Source organism: Chlamydomonas reinhardtii, chromosome 4 (assembly GCF_000002595.2).
Source record: "Chlamydomonas reinhardtii strain CC-503 cw92 mt+ chromosome 4, whole genome shotgun sequence".
NCBI classification, from domain to species: Eukaryota; Viridiplantae; Chlorophyta; class Chlorophyceae; order Chlamydomonadales; family Chlamydomonadaceae; genus Chlamydomonas; species Chlamydomonas reinhardtii.
In genome coordinates, this window is record NC_057007.1 from 1450837 (window position 1) to 1477659 (window position 26823).

The window sequence follows — 26823 nt, forward strand, 5'->3', positions numbered from 1 at the left end:
ACGGGCTGATAAAATATGAAATACAGAGTGCATTTTATTATGAGATGTTATCATGCACACCAGGCAACCCTTCGCGCATGCTGACGTGTCAAGGCCTCCTGGTCGAACGTCGAGACCTGGCTAGCAAAACATGCGGCCTTACGGATTGCAACTTACATCGGTATCCATCACATCATGGCTGCTAGCGCGCATAGCTGGCCAGTTTCATCGGGGCTGAAAAGCGTCGCGGAGGGGCCGAAAAGTTTCGGTTCAAGGGTCGCCCCCTCTCGCGCGATGGGCCGCAATGAGACGTACAGCGCTCGGAGCGCGTATATAATCACTGGAATTGCATGCACCGCAATCACTTCCTCGAGCTGTCGCATAGATCGCCTTTGCGCTCGCAACTCCCCGTTGCTTTTGAGCCCTCGCCGCCCTCTGCGCCCTCCTCGCTGTAACGCAAGGTCAGTGTTTGTTTTTCACACCGTGACCGTGGGTGAGCATGCAGTTGGCTCTGCGCCTGGGGCTTTGCGTGCAACGGGACCAGGAATTGCGTCTGCACCCAGTTGTGGGCGTTGTGGGCGTTGCGTTGCATACGGGCATGTGGGCGCGCGTCGCATGGTCTTGTGTTGTGTCCATAGTCACAATTGGCATGGGGCGCGGGCGCGTTAGGCTGCATGAGGGTGCTAGGCTGGTTACGGCCCGGTACCACATTGCCCAGGCGCTTGCACTCGCACTCGCACATGTTCTTGTTCATGCTAACAACCGGCCGCACGGCCTCGGATCACCAGGGGTGCTCCCACCATGTATTCGCACAGACTCGCGCGCTCGCGGCCGGCATTGCCGGCCCGGGACGTGATCTTGCGTTGCATTGCGGGCAGCTGAGAAAGACCCTCACCACCGGAACGAGATAATGCTCGCGTCGGGAGTGTGTTTCCGTGCCTGCGCGTGCGTGCGTGCGGCGCCTGGCGCGGCTGACACCCTTCCCATGGGTCGGCCGCGTCTGGCGTCCGCCGCCGCCGTCGCCTTCCCCCCCTCTCCCATCTCGCCGGTGTCATCTTCAGACTCGACATTGCTAATTGGCATCGGCTTCTCTCGCTCTCTGGCGACGACTGCTGCGGCGCTGGCCTTATCATTCGGGCATGTCACTGACGGTAAGTGAGAAGGCTTCGGTTTTGTGCCGTCAACTTCTAGGGTGTCTGCGCTACTGCGTAAGATGCCGCCCTGCCTGCCTGTGTCCAGCGCTGGCTTCTTCCGCCCATCCGCAACCCGCCCCTCATCCTGCCTGCTTGCGGTGCTTGCGCGCGCATTGGGGTCTCCTCCTCCCCCTCCCCTCTCTCCTCACCCCTTCCCGGGCCACGCTGCCTCCGTGCAATGCGTTGGGCGGCACACAGCCCCTCGCATCGGCCCGCGCCCGCGCTGCTCGCCCGCCCGCCTCCTCCCCCCTGCCCCTCCTTTCTCAACCTTCCAGAACCTTCTTCACCAAAGATGGCCATCAAGATGAACCTCGCCTCCTCCAAGGTCGGCGCCAAGGCCTCCGCCAAGTCCGTCCGCGGCGCCCGCCTGGTGGCCCGTGTGGCCCAGCCCATGTCCCCCAGCAGCGCCGCCACCGCCGCCGCCGATGCCTCCATGCTGGCCCGCGCCGGCCTGCCGCCCACCACCACCCCCTACGACGACTACAAGTTCGCGCCCATCCGTGAGGCCGAGGTGAGCGCGTGATCCTCGGGCGTGTAGGAGCAGTGCCGACCTTGGGCCATATTGCCTGCTTGGGATCCATCATGCCAGCAGCTTGGGTTCTTCTTGCGTTTTTGCTTCCCTCCCATCCCCCACCACATCCCCCACCACCGTTCCTACCCCGACCCTTGTTCCCCCCCACCTTCCCCCCACCCGCTCGCCCGCAGGTCAACCGCGCCATGACCCGCCGCTACTTCAAGGACATGGACGAGTTCGCCGAGTCCGACGTGGTCATCGTGGGCGCCGGCAGCGCCGGCCTGGCCTGCGCCTTCGAGCTGGGCCGCATCGCGCCCCACCTGAAGGTCAGTCAGTGCGCAGGCTGAGAGGGTTAGGTGGATTGTGCACGTTTGCTGCCTGCCAGCAGCGTGTAGGACGGCTTGGCTTCGATTGAACAAGTGTGGGAAAGGTGGTGCGCTGTGAGTACGTGTGTATGTTGCTTTCGCGCTGCCTCCTTCCCCGCTCCCTCGTTCCCCGGCCACCACCTCGCCGCCGTATTCATACGTCTCGTGTGCCCGCCACCCCATCCTCTCTTCCCACTGCTCAGGTGGCGCTGATGGAGCAGTCTGTGGCCCCCGGCGGCGGCGCCTGGCTGGGCGGGCAGCTGTTCAGCGCCATGGTGGTGCGCAAGCCCGCCCACGAGATGCTGGACGCCCTGCAGGTGAGGAGGAGGCAATATGAGCGATCCATTGTCTTCCAAGAAAGTTTCTTTGGTTGCCACTGTGGTCTTGCATGCTTGCCCTAGCCCCCTAGTTAAGAGGCATGTGGCCCGCGCGATTCCCTCGCTCCCCCTTCTGACCCGGTCCCTTCCCCTCCCCTCCCTCTCACCTCCCCCGCGCCACTCGCCCCAGGTGCCCTACGAGGACGAGGGCCACTACGTGGTGGTGCGCCACGCCGCCCTGCTGACCTCCACCCTGATGAGCCACGTGCTCAAGGTGAGGACACTGCATGTGTTTTCCTGAACTTGTAATGCTATACGGTATGCGTGAGCTGTCGCCACTATGCCCTACTCCTCTCCGCGGTCTTGCTGTCTCCCTTACCTTTTCGTCTCTTCCCCACCTGTGTGCTGCACTACAGAACCCCAACGTCAAGCTGTTCAACGCCACCGCTGTGGAGGACTTGATCGTGAAGCCCGACCCCGCCCTGGGCCCCGGCGGCCGCCGCGTGGCGGGCGTGGTGACCAACTGGTCGCTGGTGGCGCAGGCGCACGGCACCCAGTCGTGCATGGACCCCAACGTCATTGAGGCGGGCGTGGTCGTGTCTGCCTGCGGCCACGACGGCCCCTTCGGCGCCACCGGTGAGTTGCATGTTTTTGTGTCCGGTACCTATTTTCCATTGTTGTATGCGTGTCTTGTGTGTTTCCGACCCACCCCTGGCCTGCGCTCTCGCCTCTTGTTTCTCACCTGCTTTCTCACCTGCTGCTGCCTCCACCCGCCCCCGCTGCCTACCTGCCGCTGTAGGCGTGAAGCGCCTGGCCCGCCTGGGCATGGTGCCCGGCGGCGAGGTGCCCGGCATGGGCGCCCTGGACATGGAGGCCGCCGAGGGCTCCATTGTCAACAACACCCGCGAGGTGAGCTTGGAGAGGTGGTGTTGATTGCTGTGTTACATAGGCCGGAAACAGCAGAGGGCCGCTGTCGCACAGCCCGCGTCCCAGCTTCTTTTGGCCTTGCCTGTGCCTCTGCTTATGGCCTCCCTCACCTGGCTCGCTGCCTAGTTTTCTTACGGTCTTGCGTTCCCCTCCCCTCTCCCCCTCGCCCGCCCCAATCACACCTCTATACAGGTGGTGCCCGGCATGGTGCTGACCGGCATGGAGCTGGCGGAGGTGGACGGCTCGCCCCGCATGGGCCCCACCTTCGGCGCCATGATCGTGTCCGGCATGCGCGCTGCCCACATGGCCGTCGCCGCTCTGGAGCGCCGCCGCGCCCTGTCCGCCGCCGCCGCCGAGGGTGCCGCCGCCGAGGCCCAGGCCTAAGCGCGCTCAGAACCTACTGGGCTGCGGCTCATATTGGGGTTGTTGCAACCCGTGGCCTGGTGTGGGTCTGCTGGTCAGTGTTGGGGCTAGGCGCAATAGGGCGTGGGTCGCTGGGCACTGCGTCGCGATTTCGTCAGGCTCCGATGTCTTGTGGCTAGCACGTTTTCGACCGTGAGCGCATGTCGGGTTCCGGTCCGGTAGCAACGTGCAAGACTCGGGTTTTGTTGATGGAATGTGTCCACGGGTTGAGGTTGAACGCACTCGTACTGGCGCCTGGGAGTTTGCGGGAGGAGTTGTCGTGTGGAGTTCAGCTCGGTGCCCTAGCCGACTGGGGAGCGCAGCAGTGCATGACGAACTCCGCCGATGTGGAACCCTTGGGGATAAAATGATGGAACGCGTGAACGGTGACCGAACGCAAGCGCACCCCACCACTGGCGCACAGACCCACGCCATGAGCTCATGTAACAATTTGGAGTTGAGAGAAGATACACGTGCCTCACCACTCTAGGCGAGGCAGTGACGAGTTCGTGGCCCTTTTTAAGATTGGGACACAAGTGTGTGTGCGTGGGCTGACCCTCAGGCTGTCCGTTGTCAGCAGCTTCGGTAATTCACACCACACCGATCGGGCGACCAGCCACATCTCCAGCTGGGGCGGCGGGAGGCATGTGCGCATTGCTTCTTTCCGCGTCTCCGCAATCCTTTGCACTTCAATTGCAACTCCGTGCAGACGCTCCTGCACGCGGCTGCTCCCTAACAGCCCCACAGGCTCGTCGTTAGCCGTTTTCCTGCATACCAACTCGATACCATCCCCTTTCTTGCCACTGGCAAGTGCTGTATGTGCTGGGTGGGCACTCAAGGGTGTTGGAACCCAGGTCTGGTGGATTGCCAACTGAACGTTCAGTGTGGGGCAACCACGAGGAGCCGAAGCTGTGCAGTCTGCTCTAGGCACGTATCCTAGCGCTTGTCTGCAGTCTTCACGTGCGGCGCACGGGTCAAGCCCGCGCCAGCACCCGACCATCCCCAGCCCTTCACCCTCATCGCAGATCGCGACCGCGTTCAGGCTACCTTGCAAGAGGGGACTGACCGAATTATGCTTACATACATGGCAATAGACTGTGCCTCGCCTCAACGCATTGGCGCCAAGCTCCCAACTCGGACTTTCCAACCATGACCACAGGGCGAAAAACGGAACTGGCATGCCCGAGCCCAATCCTCCACTTTGCCCTACTTACCGTATCATATGCTTGGCGTCAGCGGTCAGCAGCAATTTGCACTTCGCCTGACGGGACTCGAGCTACCCTGCCATCAGGGCTGCTTAGTGCACGCAACGCCCTGTCTATTTCTGAATGGCTTCCGTGATCTTCGAAACCTCCCCCGTAAACGGTATCCCTTGACACTCCTTATGCTCCTCATGCTGCCAGGCAAACGCGCTCTGCCCTGCTATGCTGACCAGGCACCTGCACCCTTCCAACGCTGCCAAAATCCAGTGTATCACGCCTGCCCAGCGCCAGCCCCAGCTCCCGACGCCACGGCCACCGCCGCCTTGCCGGCCTCATCCCCGCCCTCCAGAGCCGAGGCCACCCGGTTGCTGATCAGCTGGACCATCAGCGGGTCAATGCCTGTGCGGTGATGGAGAGAGCGACAAGTGAGGTATGCATTCAGCGCCCCCGCAAGGCAGTCGGACTTGCATGCCCTTCCATGTGGGATACACATGGACGTGTCGAAGCACAAGCCTCTCCAAACGGCGCACACGCCCCAGCATACAGTACTGCGGGCGTGCTTCTGATATCCCATATACCGTACACGCCCTCAGAACCCACGCACCGGCCCCAAAACGCCTTTGCCCCATGTGCCTCGCCACCTTGCCGTTAAGAAAACGATAACCCACCAGCACCGGGCCCCCCACTCCCCACCCGTCCCACAAACCGACTGACCGATGGGGTCGGCGATTATGCACTTCAGCCCGGGGTGCTCCGCCTGCGCCTCCCGCACCAGAGCCGGGATATCCTCCTGTCATGTGTGGCGTGGCGTGGCGTTTGGCGTGGCTGGTGTGAACGTCTATTGCATTCTCAGTACCAGCATTCTTGCCGCCAGGCATGCGCACGAGTTCCACGTGCTTCACACTCCTTCGGCACAGCACATCAATAACCCCAGCGCAGCACGTTCCCCGCCGTGCGCGCACGCCTTCCCCTAGCCTCCTCACCCTGTCCCCGCTCACTTGTTGCATCACAGCGTGTTACGCACCTGGATGTGGCGCCCTCGTGACAGGAAGTACGGCGCAATCACCACAGTGCTGGCGCCCCGCTCCGCGCAGCGGCCTGCAGATGGAGCAGCCAGCATCACGGCATGACACCTATCCAGCCTATGTGATCGGCAGACGCGAGGCATCGGCATACGCGAGCACATATGTCCGTCTCGAACGTCCACACCCGGCGTCGTGTCATGTGCTCGTCTCTCTCGGCGGTACCCTGGCAAGCGGCCGCAAGTAGCCGTGCCCCCTGCCCACACGCGTGGCTCAGGACATGCGTGTACGGCTCCTCATGCACTGACTCACCCACGGCCTGCGCAATGGTGGGCTCCGCGATCTCCATGTGTGCCACCTCCACCAGGTCGTGCCCCGTCAGCTGGCCGTACAGGGCGCCGAACTCGTGCAGCATGTCATTGGAGGCGCGCTTGCGCGAGCCGTGGTCCACAATCACCACACCGACCTAGGAAACATATGCGAACAAAGGACCTCGTGGGATTGAGGAAGCGGCGTCACCGGGTGGTGTCACTTGTCGTCAGCGTGGCCCCCGGCGTGGCACACGAACCCCGGCGAGGCAACCCCAGGCGCAACTCACATACCTTGCCCGGGGCTCCAGCGCCGTTTCCAGAAGCCGCTGCCACGATAGCCGAGCGCGATAACCGAGGCGAGCGGATGCAGGGCCAGGCAGCAGGGTAGCTTGTGGAGCCAGGCGCCAGGTCCGCCGCAGGCGAGGCCATCGCTAACCGATGAGCCAGCGAGTTGCAATTACGAACTGCTACAGAAGAGTTCGGATTGGCGAATAAATAACGCCGGGGAGCTGCAGGTGTGCTGACGCCTGAGTTCGCCGCGCGCCTCTCCATAGAAAGGGCCATCGTGAGAGGCCTGTCTAGAATCGTGGGTTGGAAGTGTTCAATCAAATGAGTAGAGGTATCTTTATGCAATGAATTTTCTGGCAGCACTTGTGCATGTAGAGCGACCTTGGCGATGAGGGCACCTGGATTCCAAAACTCCTCCGTTCTGCAACTTTATGCACCTGACTTGCTGAGGAATGCGGATTATCATTAGTTAATGTGAGGATCATGGCTCTACAAAATGCTTGGCAAAACACGAAGGAGCGTGCCCGCGAGACCTGGGCGCAACTCACCTGGTCCGAGGTGTCTGGCTCGCTGGGCGACCTGGGCACGTTCCTTCCTTTGCTGGTGAGCTTCTGGGTGTCGAGTTGGCCAGCCGGCCCCAACCGCTGCCAGGCACGGGATGTGCCGGTTCGCCCCGCCGGTACTTGAGGGTGCGGCCCAGGCGCAGTGCGGACCCCGTGAAGGTTCCTGCTTCGGGTCATGTCGCATCAAAGTGCAATATGCATCCGCCAAATTTTGACGACCGAGCAGCGCTAATGCCACGCAGTCCTGCGCAGTCTGATGTGCTGGCGTGCAGAACCGTTCACTGCAGGACCCGAGCGGTTGACAGGGCGCGTGCAGCACGCACAGCGTCCCACGCTCGCATGACACAAACGGTTATCGCATACCCACACAGCACCATCCACATTCTTCATTACCTTGAATGTAGATCGGCCTGGTTCAGAAGGTCCATCTGGACCTGGGGACGACCCTTACTATTACAGGTGGGGTTTTCCGCAGGGTGCAGGGTGCGGGGGCGTGGGCAGGGGAAGCCTGTGTTGCCTGTGCTGTTTGCAGCGTTGCGCACGTACCCACCCCCCACCGCACGGCATCTGACACAATCCAATCTTGCACATTGCTGGTTTGCCTGCGCAGGTCTGTACAACATCATCAGTGGGTGGCAGTTCCGCATCCCCATGTGCGTGCAGCCGATGAAGACCATTGCCGCGGTGGCGCTGGCGGGCGGAGCGGTGCGTGGCGTGGCGTGTTGTGTGGTGCGGTATAGTGTGGTGTGGTGTGGTTGTGCGATGTGCTTGTGCAGTGTGGTTGTGCAGAGTGACCGAGGGAAGGAAAGGAAACCCGGGCACCACTGCCCGCCACGGGACGCACACACACACATCCTACTACACATCGATACACAGCCAGACTCTCCACGTCCCCTCCCACTTATAGCGCCCACAGCACTTCGCGAGAGAGATGCATGTATGTACCGCGCAACTCCCTGTGTGCATCCTTGTCACCGTCCTTGCAAGCACCTCCCGCCACCGCCACCCCAACACACATGGCCTGCCTCCCGTGCCTGCCTCCCCCAACCTCAACCTCAACCTCAACCTCTCCCTCCACGCCTGCTGCCTCCGCCGCCAGGCCGGTCTGGATCTGCCTCAGCTGCTGCACGCGGGCCTGTTCGTGGCGGGCTGTGTGGGGCTGTTGGGTGCCAGCCAGGCCATCGACCTGTTCAACTGGCTGGTGCCGCCACCCGTCATCCGCGGCGTGCAGCTGGCGGTGGGCGTCAAGCTGGCCATGAAGGTGAAGGGGCCCAAGGAGGGACAGAGGGAGGGATATGGGGCCCGGTCTGTGCATGCTTAGTTATGACCAGTTATGACGTGGCCAGAAAATGTTGACAAGTCGGTGCAGCAGATCGGTTGGAAGGCCGAGGGAACAGAGGGAGGAAGGGATGGTTGTTTTCGGCGATTTCCACAAAAGAAACCGGAGACACGAGGACACGTGACGAGTCACGTGGGGAAGAAGGGAGATCGAGCGCTGCGCACGAGGGTTGCAAGAGGGAATTGCCATGAAGTCTACCCGGTAGGACTCGGCAGTCAAGGCCCAAGCACTAGCAACAATGCACCGCCTGCTGCCTCCGACCCGCCACGGCCACCAGGGTGTAGACATGGCGTTGCGGCTGCACGGCGGCCCCTCCAGCGGCTGGCGGCCGTGGCTGGGCACTGAGGGGCTGGTGGTGGGGGCGGTGGCGCTGGCGGCTATGATCGCGACCACCCTGCCGCCGCGTGGTGAGCGAGCCTGGGAGCGAGAGGGGACAGGCCTAGCCAGTCTTTGGGGCTGGATCCCGTTGACCCTCCTCAACCTGCGCGGAGGAGGAAGACCGTACGTAGGAGGAGAGGGAGTGAGGAAGGGTTCGGCAGCCGCTGCCCACGATGCCGCAGCTGCTGCTGCCCACCCAAACAACCCCATCCCCCATCCCTATCCTCACTCCGACCTCACACACTACCCCCGCAAACCCCGTCACATGCCCCTGCATGCTGCTACGGCTACTGCTACTGCTACTGCTGCTATTGCTGCTGCGTTAGCCGCCCGCCGCGGCACCCTGGAAGCGGCCGATGAGGGCGGTCTGGGCCCCCGCCCCACTGACACCGCCTTCGAGCCGCTGCTGCGCCGCCTGCCCGCCTGTTGCGGCGGCGGCGACCGCGCCCCGCAAGTGGAGGGCGCCGCCGTCAGCGCGGAGCGGGCGGGGCTGCTGGCGCACGCGGAGGGCGGCGAGCGCAGCGGCAACCTGGATGACGGCACGGAGGCGGGCGTGGGCGCTGCGGCTGGAGGTGGAGGGTGTGGCGGAGGTGGAGGCGGCGGCAGGATCCCCAGCGCGCTCATTGCGGTGGTGGTGGGCCTAGCGATGGCGGTGCTGCACCGGCCGGGGCTGGTGTGGGAGCTGCGGGTGAGTTTGAGCGTGTGTGTGTGTGTGTGTGTGTGTGTGTGTGTGTGTGTGTGTGTGTGTGTGTGTGTGTGTGTGTGTGTGTGTGTGTGTGTGTGTGTGTGTGTGTGTGTGTGTGTGTGTGTGTGTGTGTGTGTGTGTGTGTGTGTGTGTGTGTGTGTGTGTGTGTGTGTGTGTGTGTGTGTGTGTGTGTGTGTGTGTGTGTGTGTGTGTGTGTGTGTGTGTGTGTGTGTGTGTGTGTGTGTGTGTGTGTGTGTGTGTGTGTGTGTGTGTGTGTGTGTGTGTGTGTGTGTGTGTGTGTGTGTGTGTGTTTGAGCGTGTGTGTGTGTATGTGTGTGTGTGGAATAATGCCGGAAATGGGAGGGGGTGGCAAGAGGTGGCACGCACAGGATGGCACAGGGTGGCAGGGGGCTGTGGGAGTTGGGCAGAGAGGCTAAGGAGCGAGAGGCTTCCCAGGCCAGGCAGTTGGGGATTCCGTTGCACCAGGAGGCAGTATGGAACTGCTCCCGACTGATGTCGTGGCACGTGCATGCTCAAGTGTGTTTTCTACGCACGTATTGCTCCCCACAAATACGCACCTTTCCCTCTCTCCCACACCCTTCCATCCCGCCACGGTACCCTCTTGGACCTTGTCGCTCCTGGCGGCACCATGTTTGGCAGGGTACCGTTATGCGCACATGCAGACTATCCCTCCCTCCTCTCCCTGCCTTCCCCCCCCCCCCACACACACCCCCCTACCCCCCCCCCGCACCTCCTCAGCTGGGTCCCACATTGCCGCGCCTGCTGCGGCCCTCCTGGCCCGACTTCAAGACCGGCGCGCTGCGGGGCGGGCTGCCGCAGCTGCCGCTGACCACGCTCAACTCCGTCATCGCCGTGACACAGCTCGCTAACGCGCTCTTCGGCGACAAGTAAGCGAGCAAATGCCTAAAGCTGCTGTATAAAATGCTTCAATACCGTACCATTCCAGATTTCCAGCCCAACTTGCCGTAAGCCGGAGCAGCCCATGCGTCTGTCTCCTTTAGACCCGTCAGACCCGATTCAGACGATGTGCCCGTGCGCTGAACCAGCTGCTTGAGCTGTTCGCCTGCGGCACCTCCGGAACCAGCTAAACCTCCCCTTCCGTCGTTCCTGCTTGTCGGTACGTCCGCTTGTTCGCCGCAGGCCGGAGGCGGAGCGGCGGCGCTGGCGGCCCTCTGCGGTGGCGCTGTCAGTGGCGCTTCTGAATGGCGCGGGCGTGTGGCTGGGAGCCATGCCCTGTTGCCACGGCGCAGGCGGGCTGGCGGCCCAGGTGCGAGAGCAGGCAAGGGGGCGCGGCGGGACTCGGGGCGGCAGGACGTGGAGGGGGCATCAGTACACCTCCGTTCGGCTTTTTGACATTCGATACGAGCCCACTCCGCCTTCCGCTCTGGTCTACGTAACCGATGCCTAGCGGCGGGTCGGTCGGTCAGCTCTACCGTACCTGCCTCGCTCTCCTCCCAAGTCCCAACCTGCACACACAAGTTCATCCCTGTTTGGTGACCGCCATGCTGTACCACAATAACAGTACAAGTTCGGCGCGCGCACGGGCCACGCGCCCATCCTGCTGGGCTGCATCAAGGCAGCTCTGGGGCTGCTGTTTGGGGGCAGTCTGGTGGTTCTTCTGGAGGTGAGGGGGGTGGCGGCAGCGAGTGGTGCAAGGGCGCGGCGGGTTGGGCCGTGGCATTATGAAGGGGAGGGTTGGGCTAGAAAGGCTCTCTCTGTGTGTGGCTCACCTGTAGGTTAAGGCCGCGCCTCCTCCGCGCACTACGGCCTGGGCTGGCTTGGGCTTGGGTTCCGGGGTTTTCTTGGGTGAACTCCCCACCCACCCCACCCCACCCCACCCCACCCCACCCGCAGGCATTCCCGCAGCCGCTGCTGGGCGCGCTGCTGACTGTGTCCGGCATTGAGCTGGCGTCCGTTGTGCGCCACACGCGGTGGGTCATGCTGCTGGTGCAGTGGGGGCCTTTGCCACCTAACGACCTCAGGCTGCACGTACAGTATTGGCCACGTGCCGCAAATCAGTAGACCAGCTTGCATGTGCAAGGCCATGCTGCCGGCAGCGAGCGAGCACCCGTTGTGTGGTTCTTCGTTGCAAGGTGGTGCGCACGGTCCTTGCGTGCCTTGCTGCCTCCTGGAGACTGGCGCTGGCCGGGGTGACCCCACGCGGTGACCCGCATCCTGCCATGAACCCATACATAACTGAGGGAGGCATTCGACCGCAACGGTAGTTTTGCAAGTGGTCTGGCACATGCATGTGTGCATTGTGGCAGCATCTCGCCCGCACCCACACCGCTATTGTTTGGTGCCTTCCTGTTGTCGCAGGTCTCCCCGCGGCTACACCTTTGCGCTGCTGACGGCCGTTGCCATCCTGGCCCTGGACAACACCGGCACCGGCTTCCTAGTGGGGCTGGTAGGAGTGGCGGCTGTAGCAGCCTACGAGGGCGCAGTAGCAGCTGCGGCCGCTCGTTGGCCGCGGGTCTTTGCTCGCGGTGGCAGGGCGTGAAAATGAGAGGGGGGGGGGTTCTATGCCCGTGCCCAGCAACATTGGTCCCAATTGTCAGGGAATTGGGGGGGGGGGCGGGGCGGGGTGGAGGTCTGGGACTCTGGATGGTGGCGGTTCGATAGTGTACAGCAGGATGACCTACACCAGGGATTACCTGACAGCAGCGTGGGGGATAGCGCTTGGGTCCGTGTGTTCTGGGAAAGGGAAGGGTGCGGTGTGCATGGCGCCACATCAGCTACCGCCTTTTCGCAGAGGCGTTGTCGGCAGAAATGTGACAGAATCGCGGGATTGACTCGTTTGTTGAGTCGGAGCTGCCAGCGGGGATTGATTCGTTTGTTGAGTAGTCGAGTACGTAGGAGCCGTCAGCGGCGGGCTTCACGGCGGGGGCCTGTCATGTTCGGGGTTCTCGTTGCGGTAAGTTCATGGGTCACTGTGGGAGGAAAGGGAGCCGTTAGGACGGTCCTTGAGTGCATGCAAGAACGGCACGCACTAGAGACGCCACCGAGCGAACGTAATTGAATGGGGACCAAACAGGGTCCTCCCCAGTTGCCGTCCTGCAGGAGGCACCAGATCCCATCTATATATCCAACACACACGTCTAACACCCATGACTTTCAATCGACCGCCGTGCATCACTGCATCCATCGAACTATGGAAGACCGCAGACCAACCGTTCTCCGTATGACAGCGCAAACCATGGAATACGGCACATGTAACAAGTAGCCCGCCAGGCAGAGTCAGGCAGTGACACAGCGGCCCGGCCCCAGCGTCGGGACCGCCTGCACAGTGCATATGCACTGTGCAGACCCTGGCACTGTGTGTAGCCTCCGTCTACTCGTGATACCTTTTGGCTGGGTCAAATGCTGGGTCTGGGGCGGGGTTGAGCGTCAAGCGTGGAGGCTGGTTATTAAGAATATTGTTGAGGCCTCAAGCCTTAAAAAACAGAAAAAATATTCTCCCTGTGGGGCCCCGGGGCAACCTTTCTCGCTCGAGGGCTTGCGTTGGGCGGCGCTCCTTGCCGCTCCCTGAAGATGCAAGCCCTGCGTTACGCCCGCCCGGCGTCCAAAGCATGGGAGGTCCAAAGGCTGGGGCGCCCCTCCTGCCGCTCCCTTCAACTGGGAAGGCTGACTGGCTGAGTCCTCCTTACGGTAAGCCACCCGTGGGCTGTGTTGCCGACAGCTCCCGCGTGCTGCCGCTGCCACGCCCAGAAGGTGCGTGTACACGCCGGGTCGCTTGTGAGCCGCACTCCTGCCTGCCGCAGCCGCTGGATCTCCTATGCCTGTGCGGCATGGGTAGCTGAGCGTCCCACCACCAGGTCCCACCACCTCCTTCATAGCTGTGCGTCTCGTGTGGCTTCTGCTGGTGCTGCTGTTTCCAGCGTTTCTGTGCTGCTGTTTCCAGCGTTTCTGGGGCTGCGCGGACTGGCCCGCGTCGTGTATGTATTGAGGATGGACGGTGAGCAGCCATGGGGAGAGGGGTGCAGGGGCGATTGTTTCCCTCCTCCAGCCGTGCAGCATTGAAGGGGGGGGGGGGTTGCAGGGGGGAGGCGGGTGCAGCAGGGGGGAGGGTTCCCTCGGTCTCCCTGCCCTCCCCTGCCCAGCAGCTTGAAAGGGGGATGTATGGGGCTTCTCGGATGGGAAGTAAGCGAAGTGGCACGCGTGCTTTCCATCGTTTTTGCACTAGTTCTCATAATGATCATCATAAAGGACAGTGAAGAAGGCCGCAGTCTTACTTGATTGTGCAGCAGAGCGCCTTTGCTTGCGCTTCTCCTCCGACGATCCATCAAGGCCCTAGAGCTGTGTTAGCATTATACTGCATGTTATGGTATTGCATTTAGAGACTTTGCTCCTGTCCCGGCAGCGCGGTTTCCGGCTCCGTTCTCACGCTGCACTTGTTCTCGCGCCCTGGAATGAAATTCAGATACTTAAGCTTATTTCAAAAAGCGACATCACAAAGTTGCATTACCAAAATCGCAGCGTAGCCCAAGCGCAAAGGATTGCGCCACACTTTCGGCCCACCCCGCCCGAGATAGCTGGGGCTGATCATTCGCCAGTAAGGAGGAAGAACTCCGGAAATTGTCACGTGCTTGCGGCGGGCTTTCATTTCCGCCCCCTGCTTTTCGCGCGCAATCGTTGGTCAGGCGAGGTAGGGGTACGAATCTGGCACAGTCCGACTTCACAGGCCGTCAATTGTAGCAGCTTAGGTTCATATGCATGCATTTAAAAAATGGAATGACAGGCGCCGAACACGTTTGTGCGGAACTTCACAGGTGACAGTGTCGAGGTTAAACTTCACCAATCGGGGCTTTGAGGCAACCAAATAGGTTCAGAGAATTGATGCACACGTATCACCGCTTCAATACGCAGTGCAAATTGGTGCTTGACGAAATTCCGCCGCACGAACCGGGTTTGCGATATCTTTCACAATTCATCGTTTCATTCCTACCAACTTAAGACCTTTTTGGCGAGCGCTTTAATGTGGAGCGCTCGGTGGCTCCAGCAGCATTATTGGCGATGCTCGCACCGCCGAAGGTGGTCCGGCGATCGCCCGGCTAAGAGCTTCATAGCAGCGGCAGTGAAGTTTCTGTATCTGGCTGCCATGATGATTGCGCTGCCCGTCGCGGCTCAGGTGCCGTCAACCTCCCGGTTCCCGCCACCACCTTTCTCCCGCTCGCCTGCACCTCCATCGCCCCAGCCGCCCCGACCTCCCTCCCCAGCCGCCAACTCTTCCGTCCAGTCCGAGGCCCTCGCTCCCTCACCTTCTGCCCTTGACAGCACCTATTCCGACTATTCTGATCTCCTAGAGGAGCTCGTGAGCTCGCTCCCTGTCCCCACCGCTACAGCCGGCGATGCTACGGCCTATGAACAGGCGGGTCTCGCGTCGCCGGCTGCGCGCTACTGCGCCAGCCTCAGCGCCTCCCTCGACCTGCTCTACTATGGGCTGCTGCCCTCCCTGAATCGCACGCTCAACGCCTCGGTCGGTGGCACGCCCCCAAGCAGTCGTCGCTTCGGTCTGATGATAAATGCGGTGCCGCACTGCCGCACGCTGCAGAGCCTCTTCCCCTGGCTGCTTCAGGTACGTTGTTCCGTGCGTGCGTGCGCCGTCGATGTCCATCTCCCCCGCCGCAAATAGCAAGCTCACTTACAACATAACTTTCACTGTCACATCACCATACGGATATCCATGCATAACACAGGCGCTGGGCGACGGCGGCATTGGGTCGGGCTGCTACTCTGTCGCCTTCTCCTCCTCCGTGGAACTGACCCTGACACCTGTTACGAGCGCGGACCTTCTGCTTGAGACCGGCAGGGCGGTGGCGAGCAACCTGATCAATTTGAGCCTGGACTTCTGCAACGGTGACATGCCTGGTGAGCAGCATGCGTGGTGGGGGGCGTGTGCTGCCTGGACCTAGCCAGCAGCTGAGGCTACCGTGGCTTGCTTTGCAGGCAGGTAGGCAGGCATGCAAGGGTTTCCTTCTAGCTATTGTGCTTGTGGTAGCTGCTGCTTATGCCGGCTATCTACGTATCTGCGGGTCCCGAATTCCGAACTCTGAGATTACGGCGGTATGTTATTATCGTTGGCAAGGAATGAATGCGATATTACAAGAAGGGAGAGTCCCAGCGCTCGTATCTTCCTTCGTTCGGAACGAAATTTGCCAAACAAGGCCTCTGGCGGACGAAATTTTTTGGATCATGAATTGAAATTTCGGCCAAAACGCACGGGATCTTGGGGGGTCTTTCGGCAAACAGACGAAGGCATTTTGGGGATTTCGGGCCACAGGGGTTTCCAGCGGCTACTCCACGGCCGAAACCTGCGTGGCATATGGTAAGAAGGCTCAATGGGCTGTATCTATGGGTGTTGACGGCGGGAGACAGGGGTTCCCCTGGCGGGATAGTGAGGTTGGGTCGGCGGGAAGCAGGGGAGGAGTGGGCGTGTCGTGTCGGTGTCGACATCGTGCGGGTCGGGGGCGGAGCCCCCGGAAAAATTTTGGGGGTGAACGAAGCGGCGGCAGCCTGTTTCGTCAACTAAACGAAGCCATTTTAAGGAATTCGGCCACTGACGCCGCCCCTGCCTTCGTAAGATACGAGCGCTGGAGAGTCCGACCAAGCAAGGGTGCCCAGCACCCAGGTCATCAGGAGGGGACCATCTTCGGCCCGAAGGGAAACCGCCCTGCCCCCAGCTGGCTGCCGACCTTGGCAAGGAATGTTGTCGTCTGCTGGGGACTACTCTGGGGTACAGTACCGTAACTGCTGGGGCGCTGCGATCGATCCAACCGCACATGGTTGCATTTTTATTTGCAACAGAAGCAATCAGTACAGATAGTACGACCTGTCATGGCAACAAATTTCACGTACGGCGGCGTTTCCTCGGCTTGCACTATCTGCATGTACGAGTGTGCTCGCTGATGAACATACCGCATACATTCTAATCCCCTCGGTGCCCCAATAGGCTGTATTCTTCAGCATCTCTTCCAGAGGTAAAATCGGACTGATGAAAACCTTGTACACCCCTGTCCAGTGCGTCCAGGCATCACGTATGTACGTGTGTCCATACGCCAGCTGCTGACACGTTCCATTTGCTCTATGATTGTTTGCCTGTAGGCGACTGGGGCCAGCCCTACGGCTCGGAGATTTTTTTTGTAACCAAGTTCGCGACCGCCACAATCCTTCGTGGCGGAGACGCGGCGGGCTCCTCGCCGCCTGCCCGTGGATTTGACTGGTGGACGGCTAGCAGCCCGCCGCCGCCGACACTGTACGACAACGGGTACGGTTACAGCAGCAGTGGTGGTTGGTATTACGACCCGAATTACGGCCTGACCTACGGCCGGCGGCGGCTGCTGTCGTTGCTAGAGGAGGACGCTGCGTCGGGGCGCGACAGGTGCGTTGTGGATACCTCCAGAAGCGAGCTATCTATATCCATCTTTGTTGTTGTTGCTTGTTGGTTACAAGGTGGTGTGCATGAGCATGCGTGCTATCCTGTCCCCGCCCGTAAATATCAGTGGCCCGGGCGGCAGGTGGCTGGGCCCTTATAACGCCAGGAAACTCACTTTGTGCAGCGAAGCTAGGCATGTTAGACTGTGCTACTCAATTCCAACTACGTCAACTGCTAGCCCGTCAGCTTTGGTGGTTAGGTGTCTTGGCACCGAATGCCCGCCCCTCCCTTCCATCGGGGCTCCGAATGCCCGCCCCTCCGAATGCCCGCCCCTCGCTCCCTTCCATCTTGACTACCGTAGTTGGGTCCGCGTGTGACTTGCACAATCGACATATATACGGCGGTCTGACTGTGTAGGCTTGATTCAGGCGGCGTGAATGCCTAGATCTAGATCATACCTAACCGAACATCCCCGGTTAGGTGATCGATCATGCTGCTGTTTGGGCCCGCCACGCGCGCGCCACATTATTAGCGATTGTGTCATGGTAGTGCGTGCGCGTGCCGTGATGATGAGCGAGTGCACTCCTGTGTACTTGTTACAAGCAAGTAAGGTCGATGTGGTTTGATTTGGGTCGTTCCGAACCAGCTGCACCCGTAAATGCACATTCACGCAAATGCATGCAGGTCGCTGCTGGCGGCGGACTCGTACGGCAATGGCGGCGGCGGCTCGGATTCCGAGGAGGGCTTCATGAGCGTGTTTGCCGATGCAATGCGTGAGTCTGGGGCTGCTGGCCGCGCCATCGCTGACGGTGCCCACAAGCCCGGCGGCGACGGCCACGACATCACTATTAGCAGGCTCAGATGCGGCAGCGCCGGCGGCTCTGGCGTTGGCAGCGGCTTGTCGGGGATTTGGCGGCGCCTGCTGTCAACCCTGAGGCTGCGCGGCGGTGGCGAGGAGGCGGTGGCTGCTGGCGAGAGGGCACCTGCTGCGGTTGCGCGCAGCCACCGGCGGCGGCGGCACCGTGGTCGGTACCTGATGCAGTCAGGTAGGTCTGCTTGGAAGTAGCATGGATAGATGGCTATAGTTACATTGCCATGTGCATTGACGTTGACTTGTTTGGATAGATATGGTGATGAGCACTACATCTCCGATCTAGCCGATCTAGCCGATCCCGTTCTCATGCTTGTATTTGACCATGCCGTTTCTGCTGGCACTTGATTGCATAAATTGCAGGCACCAATTCCACCAACTCCTCCAATTTGTACGTGGTGCTGGCCAACCGGTCCACTGACTCCACCGGCCGCGTGCTGCGTGGGCGGCCGGAGGCAGGCGTTGCGCCAAACGGAGACCTTGGGAGCATCTGCGGTGGGTGCGTGTGGAGTTTGCCGAACGGCTCTTGTGCGTCCAGAAGGCCTAGCTATCTACGTACGATTTCATTCGCAGCAGGGGCTGGGATGGAGACCAGAGCGGAGCGGAGCGGGGAGAGCGAGCTGCCTGACCAATCAATGGCTCTTACTTCCGCTGCGTGTTCCCGGCCCCTGTACCTACCCTTACTTGTAATATATACAAGCTGTGACGACCAACTCTCCCTATAAGATTATTCACACATGCGCACGCAATGCACGCAGATGACAACTTCTCCGAGGGCTCTGCGGCTGTCATCTGCCGCCAACTAGGCTACCCCGGCGGCGGACTTGCCTACTCCAGCGCGGTGTTCGGCGACGCCACACGCCCCTTCATCCTGGATGAACTGAACTGCACAGGTGAGTGTAGTCACAAGGATTGGTGGCGGCGGGTTAATTCACCAGCTGGGGCAGCAGGGGCGCCCAGACTAGTCCATACATCCTGCACCTGCTGGACTAGTCTTGTCCATCCGGCAATCAAGCCATGTGTGTACGTTCCGGCGTTATGCACGCATGGCCTCGAGTAAGCCCACATCCAACACATGCACGGGATACACGTACCGTACAACCTATCCACGTCATCCCACCGGCGGCCCCACGCACAGGCTTGGAGAGCAACATTGGCCGGTGCCGCTCCAACCCGCTCTGGACCCACAACTGCTTCCCCAACGAGGCCGCGGGCGTGGTGTGCTTTCCGTCCTTCAACGTGTCGTCGTACTGCGCCGACGTCGTCGCAAACGTGCCACGTGTCTACCCCACGCCCACGAATACCACGCCAGACCCTAGCACGTGGAGCCGCGACCAACGGCTGCAGCGCTGCGGCGAGCTGATGGGCTTGGCGGCGGCCGCCTCCACACTTGTCGGTTACAAGTTTCCGGGGCAGTACATTTCGTACCGCGAGGTCCAGTCGTACGCCTGCGGCCGTGAGAATGTCGTACCCGCCATGACGGCCTGGGTGGCGGCGTGGCGGCGCGAGGTGGCGGCGTCCGGCTGCACCGAGCTGATCGTGCCGTACCTTTGGATGCAGCGCCTGGGCGGCACGGTCCCGACGGCGCCGTCTCCGCCGCCAGTGTCCTTCAACACCTCCGCCTTCCGCCGGCCGCCGCCGCCGCCGCTGCCGCCGGCCCCGCCGTCGCGCAACAACGACAGCTGCCCCACAGCTATGGCGGTGTGGCCCACGCCTGCGGACCGCGCCGCCAGCGATGCGGCGGCGCCGTACGGCACGCCCGCGGTGCCCGCGCCCACCACCTACATGATCCTGGATTACGTGTCGGCGCCATCCTCGACTTCTGGATCCAGCGGCAGTACGAACAGCAGCGTGTCATCGCCGCTGGACATGACCTGCACGCCGCCCTCCGCCTGGCTGGCCGCTGGAGGCGCCCCCAGCCGCTACGTCCGCAGCAGCAACGGCGGCAGCAGCAGCGTTGCGCGTGGCCCTGCCCCCAGCACTTTTAACAGCAGCTTCCGTTCGCCTCCGCCCTCGCGCGCCCCGCCGCCGCCTTTCGGCTACAGCTTCGGCTTCCCTCCACCGCCGTCCAGGTTCGGCAACAACATCAGCAGCCCAAGCAGCTCGACATTCAACTCGTCCATCTCTGGCGCCGGGCGCCGTCTGTTCCGCCGAGCGTTGGTCGATGCCACGTTGGGCGCGGCCGTGACTGCCACTACGGGCGCCCCGGCGCCGCCGCCGCCGCCGCCGCCGCCGCCGCCACTGTCCGCCGCCGCTGCGTCGCTCCTCCGGTACGGCGCCTCAGGTGCCATGTGGGCCTCTGCTTCCGCCGCCTTCGCAAGTGTGTGGTCGCCGCGTGACCTGGTCAACGTGTCAACGCTGACACGAACCCTGGCACGCGGCGGCCCCTCCTGGCTGCCCTCCCGCCTCTCCGACCGCCGCCACCTGCTCTCAACGCTCGAATTATTTTCGCGCCCGGGCGGAATCGACCTGGTGAGCTCCGGTATCCTCGACACGGTCCGCTGGGCCCTCGCGAGCCTTCCCTCGCCCCCGCCGCCACCCGACGCCAACCGCCCGCCGCGCCCGCCGTCACCCCCACCCTTCCGCTGGACCGACATTGGCGACATAAAAGACGTCGCCGTTACCGACGCCGCGCCGCCGCGCCCGCCACTCCGTAACATCGTCTCCGGCGGCCTCTCCGACGGCGGCAGCAACAGCCCGTCGCCGCCCGCGCCGCCTTCTCCGCCGTCTCCGCCGCCGCCAGGGCCCCGTGCCCCCTTGAGCCCACTGGCTGCGGCCATGCCTCTCAAGCCCACGTGCGTTGCGTATGACTCATCCTGGACACAAGCCGACGGGTTCCGGTCAGACTTCGCCATGTTAGATTTCCTTGCGTCCAACGCCGCCTCGTCCGACGGCGGTAGGGACGGTTGGGGCCAGCAGGTCAGCCAGACGGAGACGGAGCTGTTGTACTGCAACGCACGGCAGGAGCTCAAGGTATGTGCGGCGGCGGGCGACCAGCTGCTAAGCGGCAGGTGTGCTGTGCTGCTCTGTCATGTCGACTTTGTGGCGATGATGGTGAATTGAGGAGAAGCGGGGCGGATGCCCCGAGCGGCCCGCAAATCCATCCTGCTGCAAAGGACTTGTCTGTCCCACTCTCGCACGCTCCCCTCCTCTCCCACTCCCCTTCAACCCCTCCTGACTTCCTCTCCTCCCCTCCACTCCACCAGACGCGCCACACGGTCTCGGGCATTGCCATCACCGGGCTCGGCCTGGCCGGCAGCGCGGTCTCGACCGTACGAGCGCTGCTGGGCGGCGCGCGGCCTTTCAATGGCACCGCCGCTATCCCGGCGGCCAACCTCGCCTTTCTGGATCTTTCCGGGAACGCGCTAACCGGCGGCGTGCCGGCAATCCCCGTGCCCGTGCTGCACGTCAACCTCTCTTCCAACCGCTTGAGCGGCGACCTGCAAAACCAACTGAAAAACAACCTAACCGCCGCCGCCTTCACAGCCACGCTCGTCCTGGACCTCTCCAACAACGGCTTTACCGGCCAACTGCCAACACGCATCGACGTTGCCGCCCCCGCCACCAACAGCAGCGCTTGGGGCGCACTGCTTACCAGCGCCGTTCGCATCGACTTCTCCGGCAACGGGTTCACCGGCTCGCTCCCCGCGGACTGGGCTCCCCTGCTTGCTCAGATGGACCTCGTGGTCAGCCGCAACCCGGGGCTCACCGGTGGCGTGCCGGCGGAATGGATTGCCGCAGCCCGCGGCCTGCCCCCTTGCGGTGATGGCGGCAGCGGCCCTTTCTCATTGGGCAGCCTGATCACCGCCACAGCTCCACCGCCCAGCAGCCCGCCTAGCCCGGCGCCTGGCGGCGGTGAGGCGGCGTTAGGAGACAGTGCGTCCAGCAACCCGCCGCGTCAGGGAGCGCTGTTGATTGACCTGAGTGGCTGCACGGGTCTCACCGGCCGCTTCACACATACCGCCGACTTCAGCACTCTGCGGGTGCGTGCTTGCTGTGCGTGCGTGCGTGCGTGCGGTTGCACGGCTTTTGTACTGCTGTATGTTTTGGTGGTTTCAGTGCGCATGCGCCGTACGTTTGGTGCGACTTATCCGGTATTGTTGCATCGGCACCAGCGGAACCTGCGTGCACGCATCGATCACATGCACCCCTGCTCCCAGCCATGCTTAACCCACATGCACTCACCCATGCATGCACCCCATGCACCCCATGCAGGTCCGCGGCACGCAGCTGCAGCTGGACTGGAACAAGCTTCCCGCGGCGGAGCGCAAGTGGACTTACGTGGTGGATCGCGTCGCTCGCGACCACATGGACTTTGAGCAGGTGCGTGCGTGATCGTAGAGCGGGGCCTGCTGGGATCTCGGTGCTATAGCTATCTACTAGACTACATGCTGAGTGCTGCTAGACATCATCATGACCACAGACTTGATTGCTAGCAGCGATGCAGGCTCGGCGGTCTGCTGAATGCGTGCCCAGTGATTACATACGTGCATGCCCAACCTGCTCGCCCGCCCGCAAACCTAACCCCTCATCACCACACCGCAACACGCCGTACTGTAGGTGGCTTACCGCAAGAGCGGCATCAGCAATGTCCTGACCCGGGCGTCTCTTTTGGACCCAGATGAGGTAATGCTCGTGTGTGACGCCATCGATGAGCAACGCAACGCCGAGCGCCGCACCGCCATCAGCGCCGTCGGCAGCAGCACGGGCAGCAGCACCGGCAGTAGCAGCACCAGCGGCGGCAGCAGCATCGGGGGAGACGCGACGGTGGTCGTGGCTGTCACGGAGCCCTGGCCCCGTGTGCGCAACTACCTCGAGGTGCACGACAGCTACACAGAGTGGCAGACGGACCCCGCCGTGTGGTGCTACGGCGGAGCGGAGGCGCGGGTGAGTTTGCGTGGTGTGGCGTGGGGCGTGGGCGTGGCGTGGCGGGTTGGATGGGGCAAACCTCCACAGGAGTGCGAGAATACGTACGGAATTCGACCAGATGGCTAGGGGCGGGCCTGCTACGCTCGTACTGCTGCGTTGCTTGCCCACACGCGCTTAATGTATGCCTCCGCCCCGCCTCCGCCCTCCCCCCCCACAACTTCTACCTGCCGATCCACCCACTTCCCTTGCCATGCATGTTGTCTGCCGTATGTGTGTAGGGCATTGTGGCCTTGAAGGTCTGGCTACCTGTGATCATCATCTCCGTCCTGGCATGCGGCGTCGCGCTGCCCGCCCACTACATCCGGGAGCGCGTCCGCAACCGCGCCGCCGCCCGCCGCGCCGCCTGGAAGCAGCAGCAGCAGCAACAGCAGCAGCAGAACCAGCTGGCAGAGAGCAAGGACGGCAAGAAGAGGCCTGTGAACACGCTGGCCGCACCCAAGGGGCGCTTTACCAGGGCCTGGCACAAGTTCAAGGGAGTCATGGTGCCAGTGATTGACGTGGTGGAGCCGCGACTCGTCCTGGCCCTGTACTGGGTGGACCTCATCTCGGTGCGTGGAAGTATATAACCGTAGCGGCGGGGCGAAAAGCAGTCCGGCGGGCGGGCGGGCGGGAAGGCGAGCATGTCGATATGCGTCCTAGCTAGCTAGCACGCGCTTTGCTGCTGTTGTGCAGCTGCACAAAACCCCGTCCACCGCTCTCCTTATCCGGCCCCATGTACCCGGTCCTGTATACCCGCCCGCCCCGCACGCAGGACATTGTCTTCATTGCCGGCTACAAGGGCTGGAACCGCCAGCCCGCGCCCGCCATCGCAGTCATCGTCATCCTTCTCGCCAACCTGACCGCCGGCTGGGTGCTCCACCTCATCCACCTGCGCAAGCAGCTTGGCGACGGGCCCGCCGGCGGTGAGGGCTGGAGCGTGCTTCGTTGCATCGTGGTGGGCATCCTGACCGCGCCCTTTGGCATTGCGCTGGAGTGGTTGTGGAACGGCTTCCTGACCGTCGTGACCTGCGTGACCACGTGGCATGCGGTTGCCAAGGGCGACCTCAAGGCCCACGTGACCGCCGTGCAGCGCATCACACGTGGATGGCCGCTGCTGCTCAGCTACGAGGCAAACATCCAGATCTTCGAGACCACGGTGCGTGCGTGGTCTAGTGGGTTGATCGGCTGCTGAGTGATGATGATGATGTGCCAGACCCGTTTGTTTCGGTACCCAAAGTTGCCCAGCCTAGCCAGGCAGTGTTACTTTGGCATGCCATGCTGAGCACGCCGTGGCTAGCCTGACCACGCTACAATCGACCGACATTTGACCGCAGGTGCTGTTGGAGCCAGTAAGTGAGTCTCTGCCTCAGGCCATCGTGCAGACCACCTGCTACGGTGGGTGTTGGTGTGCCGGTGCCGTGTGTGGGTGCCGTGTGCTTGGTGAGGTGTGGGCATGCATGCAGGGGCGCGGGCGTGGCTGCGCTGGGCGTGGGCGCGTGTGTCCCGTCGGCTACTGCTGGTGCCTACCTGCCTGCTGGATGTACTAAAGCGCCTCTCCACACACACCTCGGCATGCGCTTGCAGTTGTCGGCCGCAATGCGGGCATGGTCATTCTCACGCCCATCTTCCTCTTCTCGGCCATCCTGCAAGCCATCAGCATCTGCAAGTGCTGCCTGGTCCTGGCCTGGCGGGCCTACAAGTCCGGCAGCTGGACTGCCGTGCTCACTCTGCAGGACGAGGGCGCGGGCAAGAGCTTCAGCATGGAGGACAAGGAAGAAGACAGCGACGATGACAAAAACAACAAGAAGAAGGGCGAGGGCAAGGGCGAGGGTGATGGAGAGGGCAGCGACGGCGCGGGCAGCGGCGCTGTGGAGGGAGGCGCTGGTGGCGGCGGGGGAGGCGCAAAGGGTGGCAAGCAGTCGCCCCATTGCTCCCGAGCCACGACATCTTCTGTGTCTGGCACGCTGACGGCCATGAGCAGCAGCGGGCTGCAGGCCTCGGGGCCGCCGCCGCCGCCACCGGTACAGCCGCCGCCACCGCCCAGCAATGCTCAGGTGGCCAATTTCGCGGGCGTGTCCGCCTTCCTGAACCAGCAGCAGCAGATGGCGGCACAAATGCAGATGCCAATGCAGATGCAGGCGCCGCCGCCAGCGATGGTTGTGGCCGCGTCAGCGCCGCCCTTTGCGCCGCCGCCGCCCCTTCAGCCCATGGGCCCGATGCTGATGTTTCCATCGGCAGTGGCACCGGTGCCGCAGCCACCGCAATCCGCGCTCCTGCAGCCGATGCCCTTCTCTGCGCCGCAGCCGTCGGCGTCGCCAGTCACCAAAGGCGCCACAGCCTGGGGCCTGCGCGACTGGGCCTCGCTGGCGGCTGCCGCCTCCTCCAGGTTCACTGATGGCTTCGCTGAGGCTCAGGAGGGAGAGGAGGAGGCGGCAGAGGTGGAAGCCGAAGCTGCCGGGGAGGCGGAGCAGGCAGAGGCGCAGGCAGCGGATACAGAGCAGGGCGTGGTGGCCGCGCATGACATTGCAATCCAGTTTGCTCCGGCCGCGTACTCCACGCCCGCGCCGCCGTCGCAGCAGCCCATGCAGGCGCTACCCATGCAGGCGCCACCCATGCAGCAGCAGCAGCAGCAGCAGCAGCAGCCGGTAGAGCTGCCCTTGGGCTACAGCCCGCTCACAGCGCACCTCCACGGCTACCGTGCTCCTGGCCCTGCCCCAGACTCCGCGGCTGAGGACGGCACTAGTTCCCTCAGGGGGGCCTGGTCTGCGATGCGAGGCATGTGGCGTGGCGGCCGCAATTGAGGAAGCAGAACAGTGGACGTTCATTAACGGCGGGGCTGATTTGTTGACAAGATGAACCTACTTCGTGGCCGGGCTAGCCCCTGACTGGTAGGCAATTGTAGATATCTGGGTTCTGGCCCTTGCACTATCGGTGCGTGTCTGAGCACGTGCCTGAGCACGTGCTAGCTGTTGTGTGTTACTGCGCGATACGTACCCTTAGCAGGGTTCATGCAGTGCACAAGACTTCGGAGATGCTTTGCGTGATTAGCTCGTTGACAGCTTGTGGCTTTGATTTCATGCCTTCATGTATTCGTGTGCGCTGTGCTTAGAGTAGTGCACCAGGCAGACACGCACGGCATGCATCTCGCAGGCTTCTCGACATGCACAGCGTATGGCTACTAATACGTAGTAGGTGCTGCGTATTTATTCGCCCAGCAAGTGGTCTTCCTCTTGTGACATAGAAGGCTAAAAACACCCTGGGTCCACGAGGCGGTGGTACTTTGCTCCTTACACTGCTATGCCTTACTTGCTTGATTGGTTAGTCTGGGCCCCGACCGTGCATGCCATTATAACACCCCACCGCTGTGTGCCATCACGTGTGTGTGTGTTAAAGAGCACAAGGAAAACATTGCGAAAGACGGTGGACGGAGTCCGGGTGTGTGTGTGTGTGTGTGTGTGTGTGTGTGTGTATGTGTGTGTGTGTGTGTGTGTGTGTGTGTGTGTGTGTGTGTGTGTGTGTGTGTGTGTGTGTGTGTGTGTGTGTGTGTGTGTGTGTGTGTGTGTGTGTGTGTGTGTGTGTGTCAAAAAAACAAACGAAAGGCCGCCCAACGACGTGAAAGTGCTAGGCCCATGTATACTGTGCACACAAGTCTTGTGTCTTTGCACACAAACCAGAAGCTAGTCGATGCTGTGCTCGGCGTGTGTCGGCAGTGCTGCATTTGAAGTATGAGGCCCACAGTGACCATAATGCATCGGTTACAAGACGGACTCGCTGACGGGAGTCGCAAGCGATATATGCCCTGCTGGACCCTTGATTGCCTGGACCTCAGGGGCGCGTCACCTACAACCTTGCCTACAACGCCGATAAACTACTCTGTTTGTAGGCTTGCTCTTGCATATTGGCATGTTTGTGGGCGGGCGGGCGGGGGTTGCAAGGGTGGATTCGGCTGAAACCGGCATTTATACAACGACAAGGCCTGAAGCGAAATGATGCGAAAATAGAGCGATAAGAGGGTGTCAGCTTTGTACAGCTGCAAAATGGGCTGTGCCCCGCAGCATCAGGGCGGACTGACTGCAAATCGGGTAGACGGCGGACGATGGCCCCACGTCAACGGGATGAGAGGCATTGACCTTGCGGCTAGCATGGCCACGGTGTGCATATTCACA

The 26823-nt window shown here is 62.1% G+C and overlaps 4 protein-coding genes across 4 annotated transcripts; 3 read left to right on the top strand and 1 right to left on the bottom strand.

The window, feature by feature from the left end:
* The first annotated feature begins 50 nt into the window (after positions 1-50).
* On the top strand, positions 51-4160 carry CHLRE_04g214150v5 (uncharacterized protein). The gene is made up of 8 exons (XM_001698620.2): positions 51-440; positions 1448-1683; positions 1878-2012; positions 2255-2368; positions 2559-2642; positions 2785-3004; positions 3168-3277; positions 3488-4160. The coding sequence occupies exons 2-8, from the start codon at positions 1465-1467 to the stop codon at positions 3677-3679; spliced, it is 1074 nt and encodes a 357-aa protein (XP_001698672.1). The 5' UTR covers positions 51-440; positions 1448-1464; the 3' UTR covers positions 3680-4160.
* A 601-nt stretch (positions 4161-4761) lies between these two features.
* On the bottom strand, positions 4762-6846 carry CHLRE_04g214100v5 (uncharacterized protein). The gene is made up of 5 exons (XM_001698657.2): positions 6524-6846; positions 6234-6387; positions 5924-5997; positions 5614-5689; positions 4762-5298 (listed from the first exon to the last, which is right to left on the bottom strand). The coding sequence occupies exons 1-5, from the start codon at positions 6659-6661 to the stop codon at positions 5171-5173; spliced, it is 570 nt and encodes a 189-aa protein (XP_001698709.2). The 5' UTR covers positions 6662-6846; the 3' UTR covers positions 4762-5170.
* A 124-nt stretch (positions 6847-6970) lies between these two features.
* Positions 6971-12734, top strand: CHLRE_04g214050v5 (uncharacterized protein). The gene is made up of 11 exons (XM_001698621.2): positions 6971-7123; positions 7488-7542; positions 7694-7788; positions 8183-8344; positions 8700-8829; positions 9127-9488; positions 10245-10393; positions 10647-10773; positions 11029-11130; positions 11361-11437; positions 11826-12734. Exons 1-11 carry the CDS (start codon positions 7004-7006, stop codon positions 12004-12006), a joined length of 1560 nt encoding a protein of 519 aa, XP_001698673.2. The 5' UTR covers positions 6971-7003; the 3' UTR covers positions 12007-12734.
* Positions 12735-13700: 966 nt separating this feature from the next.
* On the top strand, positions 13701-26822 carry CHLRE_04g214000v5 (uncharacterized protein). The gene is made up of 14 exons (XM_043061649.1): positions 13701-15081; positions 15203-15374; positions 16608-16884; positions 17563-17924; positions 18113-18244; positions 18508-18642; positions 18888-20722; positions 20956-21732; positions 21965-22072; positions 22310-22636; positions 22897-23226; positions 23430-23813; positions 23992-24052; positions 24242-26822. Exons 1-14 carry the CDS (start codon positions 14482-14484, stop codon positions 25456-25458), a joined length of 6717 nt encoding a protein of 2238 aa, XP_042925130.1. The 5' UTR covers positions 13701-14481; the 3' UTR covers positions 25459-26822.
* The last annotated feature ends 1 nt before the right edge of the window (position 26823 follows it).

Excerpts from the sequence above, each read along its gene's own strand:
- CHLRE_04g214000v5 (XM_043061649.1), top strand. The coding sequence starts at position 14,482 with ATGTGGAGCGCTCGGTGGCTCCAGCAGCATTATTGGCGATGCTCGCAC. Across the intron at positions 15,375-16,607 it reads CTGCAACGGTGACATGCCTG|GCGACTGGGGCCAGCCCTAC; the intron begins GTGAGCAGCATG and ends GTTTGCCTGTAG. Across the intron at positions 22,073-22,309 it reads ACCACATGGACTTTGAGCAG|GTGGCTTACCGCAAGAGCGG; the intron begins GTGCGTGCGTGA and ends GCCGTACTGTAG.
- CHLRE_04g214100v5 (XM_001698657.2), bottom strand. The coding sequence starts at position 6,661 with ATGGCCTCGCCTGCGGCGGACCTGGCGCCTGGCTCCACAAGCTACCCT. Across the intron at positions 5,690-5,923 it reads CACGAGGGCGCCACATCCAG|GAGGATATCCCGGCTCTGGT; the intron begins GTGCGTAACACG and ends CACACATGACAG. Across the intron at positions 5,299-5,613 it reads CATAATCGCCGACCCCATCG|GCATTGACCCGCTGATGGTC; the intron begins GTCAGTCGGTTT and ends ATCACCGCACAG.
- CHLRE_04g214050v5 (XM_001698621.2), top strand. The coding sequence starts at position 7,004 with ATGGCTCTACAAAATGCTTGGCAAAACACGAAGGAGCGTGCCCGCGAG. Across the intron at positions 7,543-7,693 it reads GACGACCCTTACTATTACAG|GTCTGTACAACATCATCAGT; the intron begins GTGGGGTTTTCC and ends TTGCCTGCGCAG. Across the intron at positions 10,774-11,028 it reads CAGGCGGGCTGGCGGCCCAG|TACAAGTTCGGCGCGCGCAC; the intron begins GTGCGAGAGCAG and ends CCACAATAACAG.
- CHLRE_04g214150v5 (XM_001698620.2), top strand. The coding sequence starts at position 1,465 with ATGGCCATCAAGATGAACCTCGCCTCCTCCAAGGTCGGCGCCAAGGCC. Across the intron at positions 1,684-1,877 it reads CGCCCATCCGTGAGGCCGAG|GTCAACCGCGCCATGACCCG; the intron begins GTGAGCGCGTGA and ends GCTCGCCCGCAG. Across the intron at positions 3,005-3,167 it reads CGGCCCCTTCGGCGCCACCG|GCGTGAAGCGCCTGGCCCGC; the intron begins GTGAGTTGCATG and ends CTGCCGCTGTAG.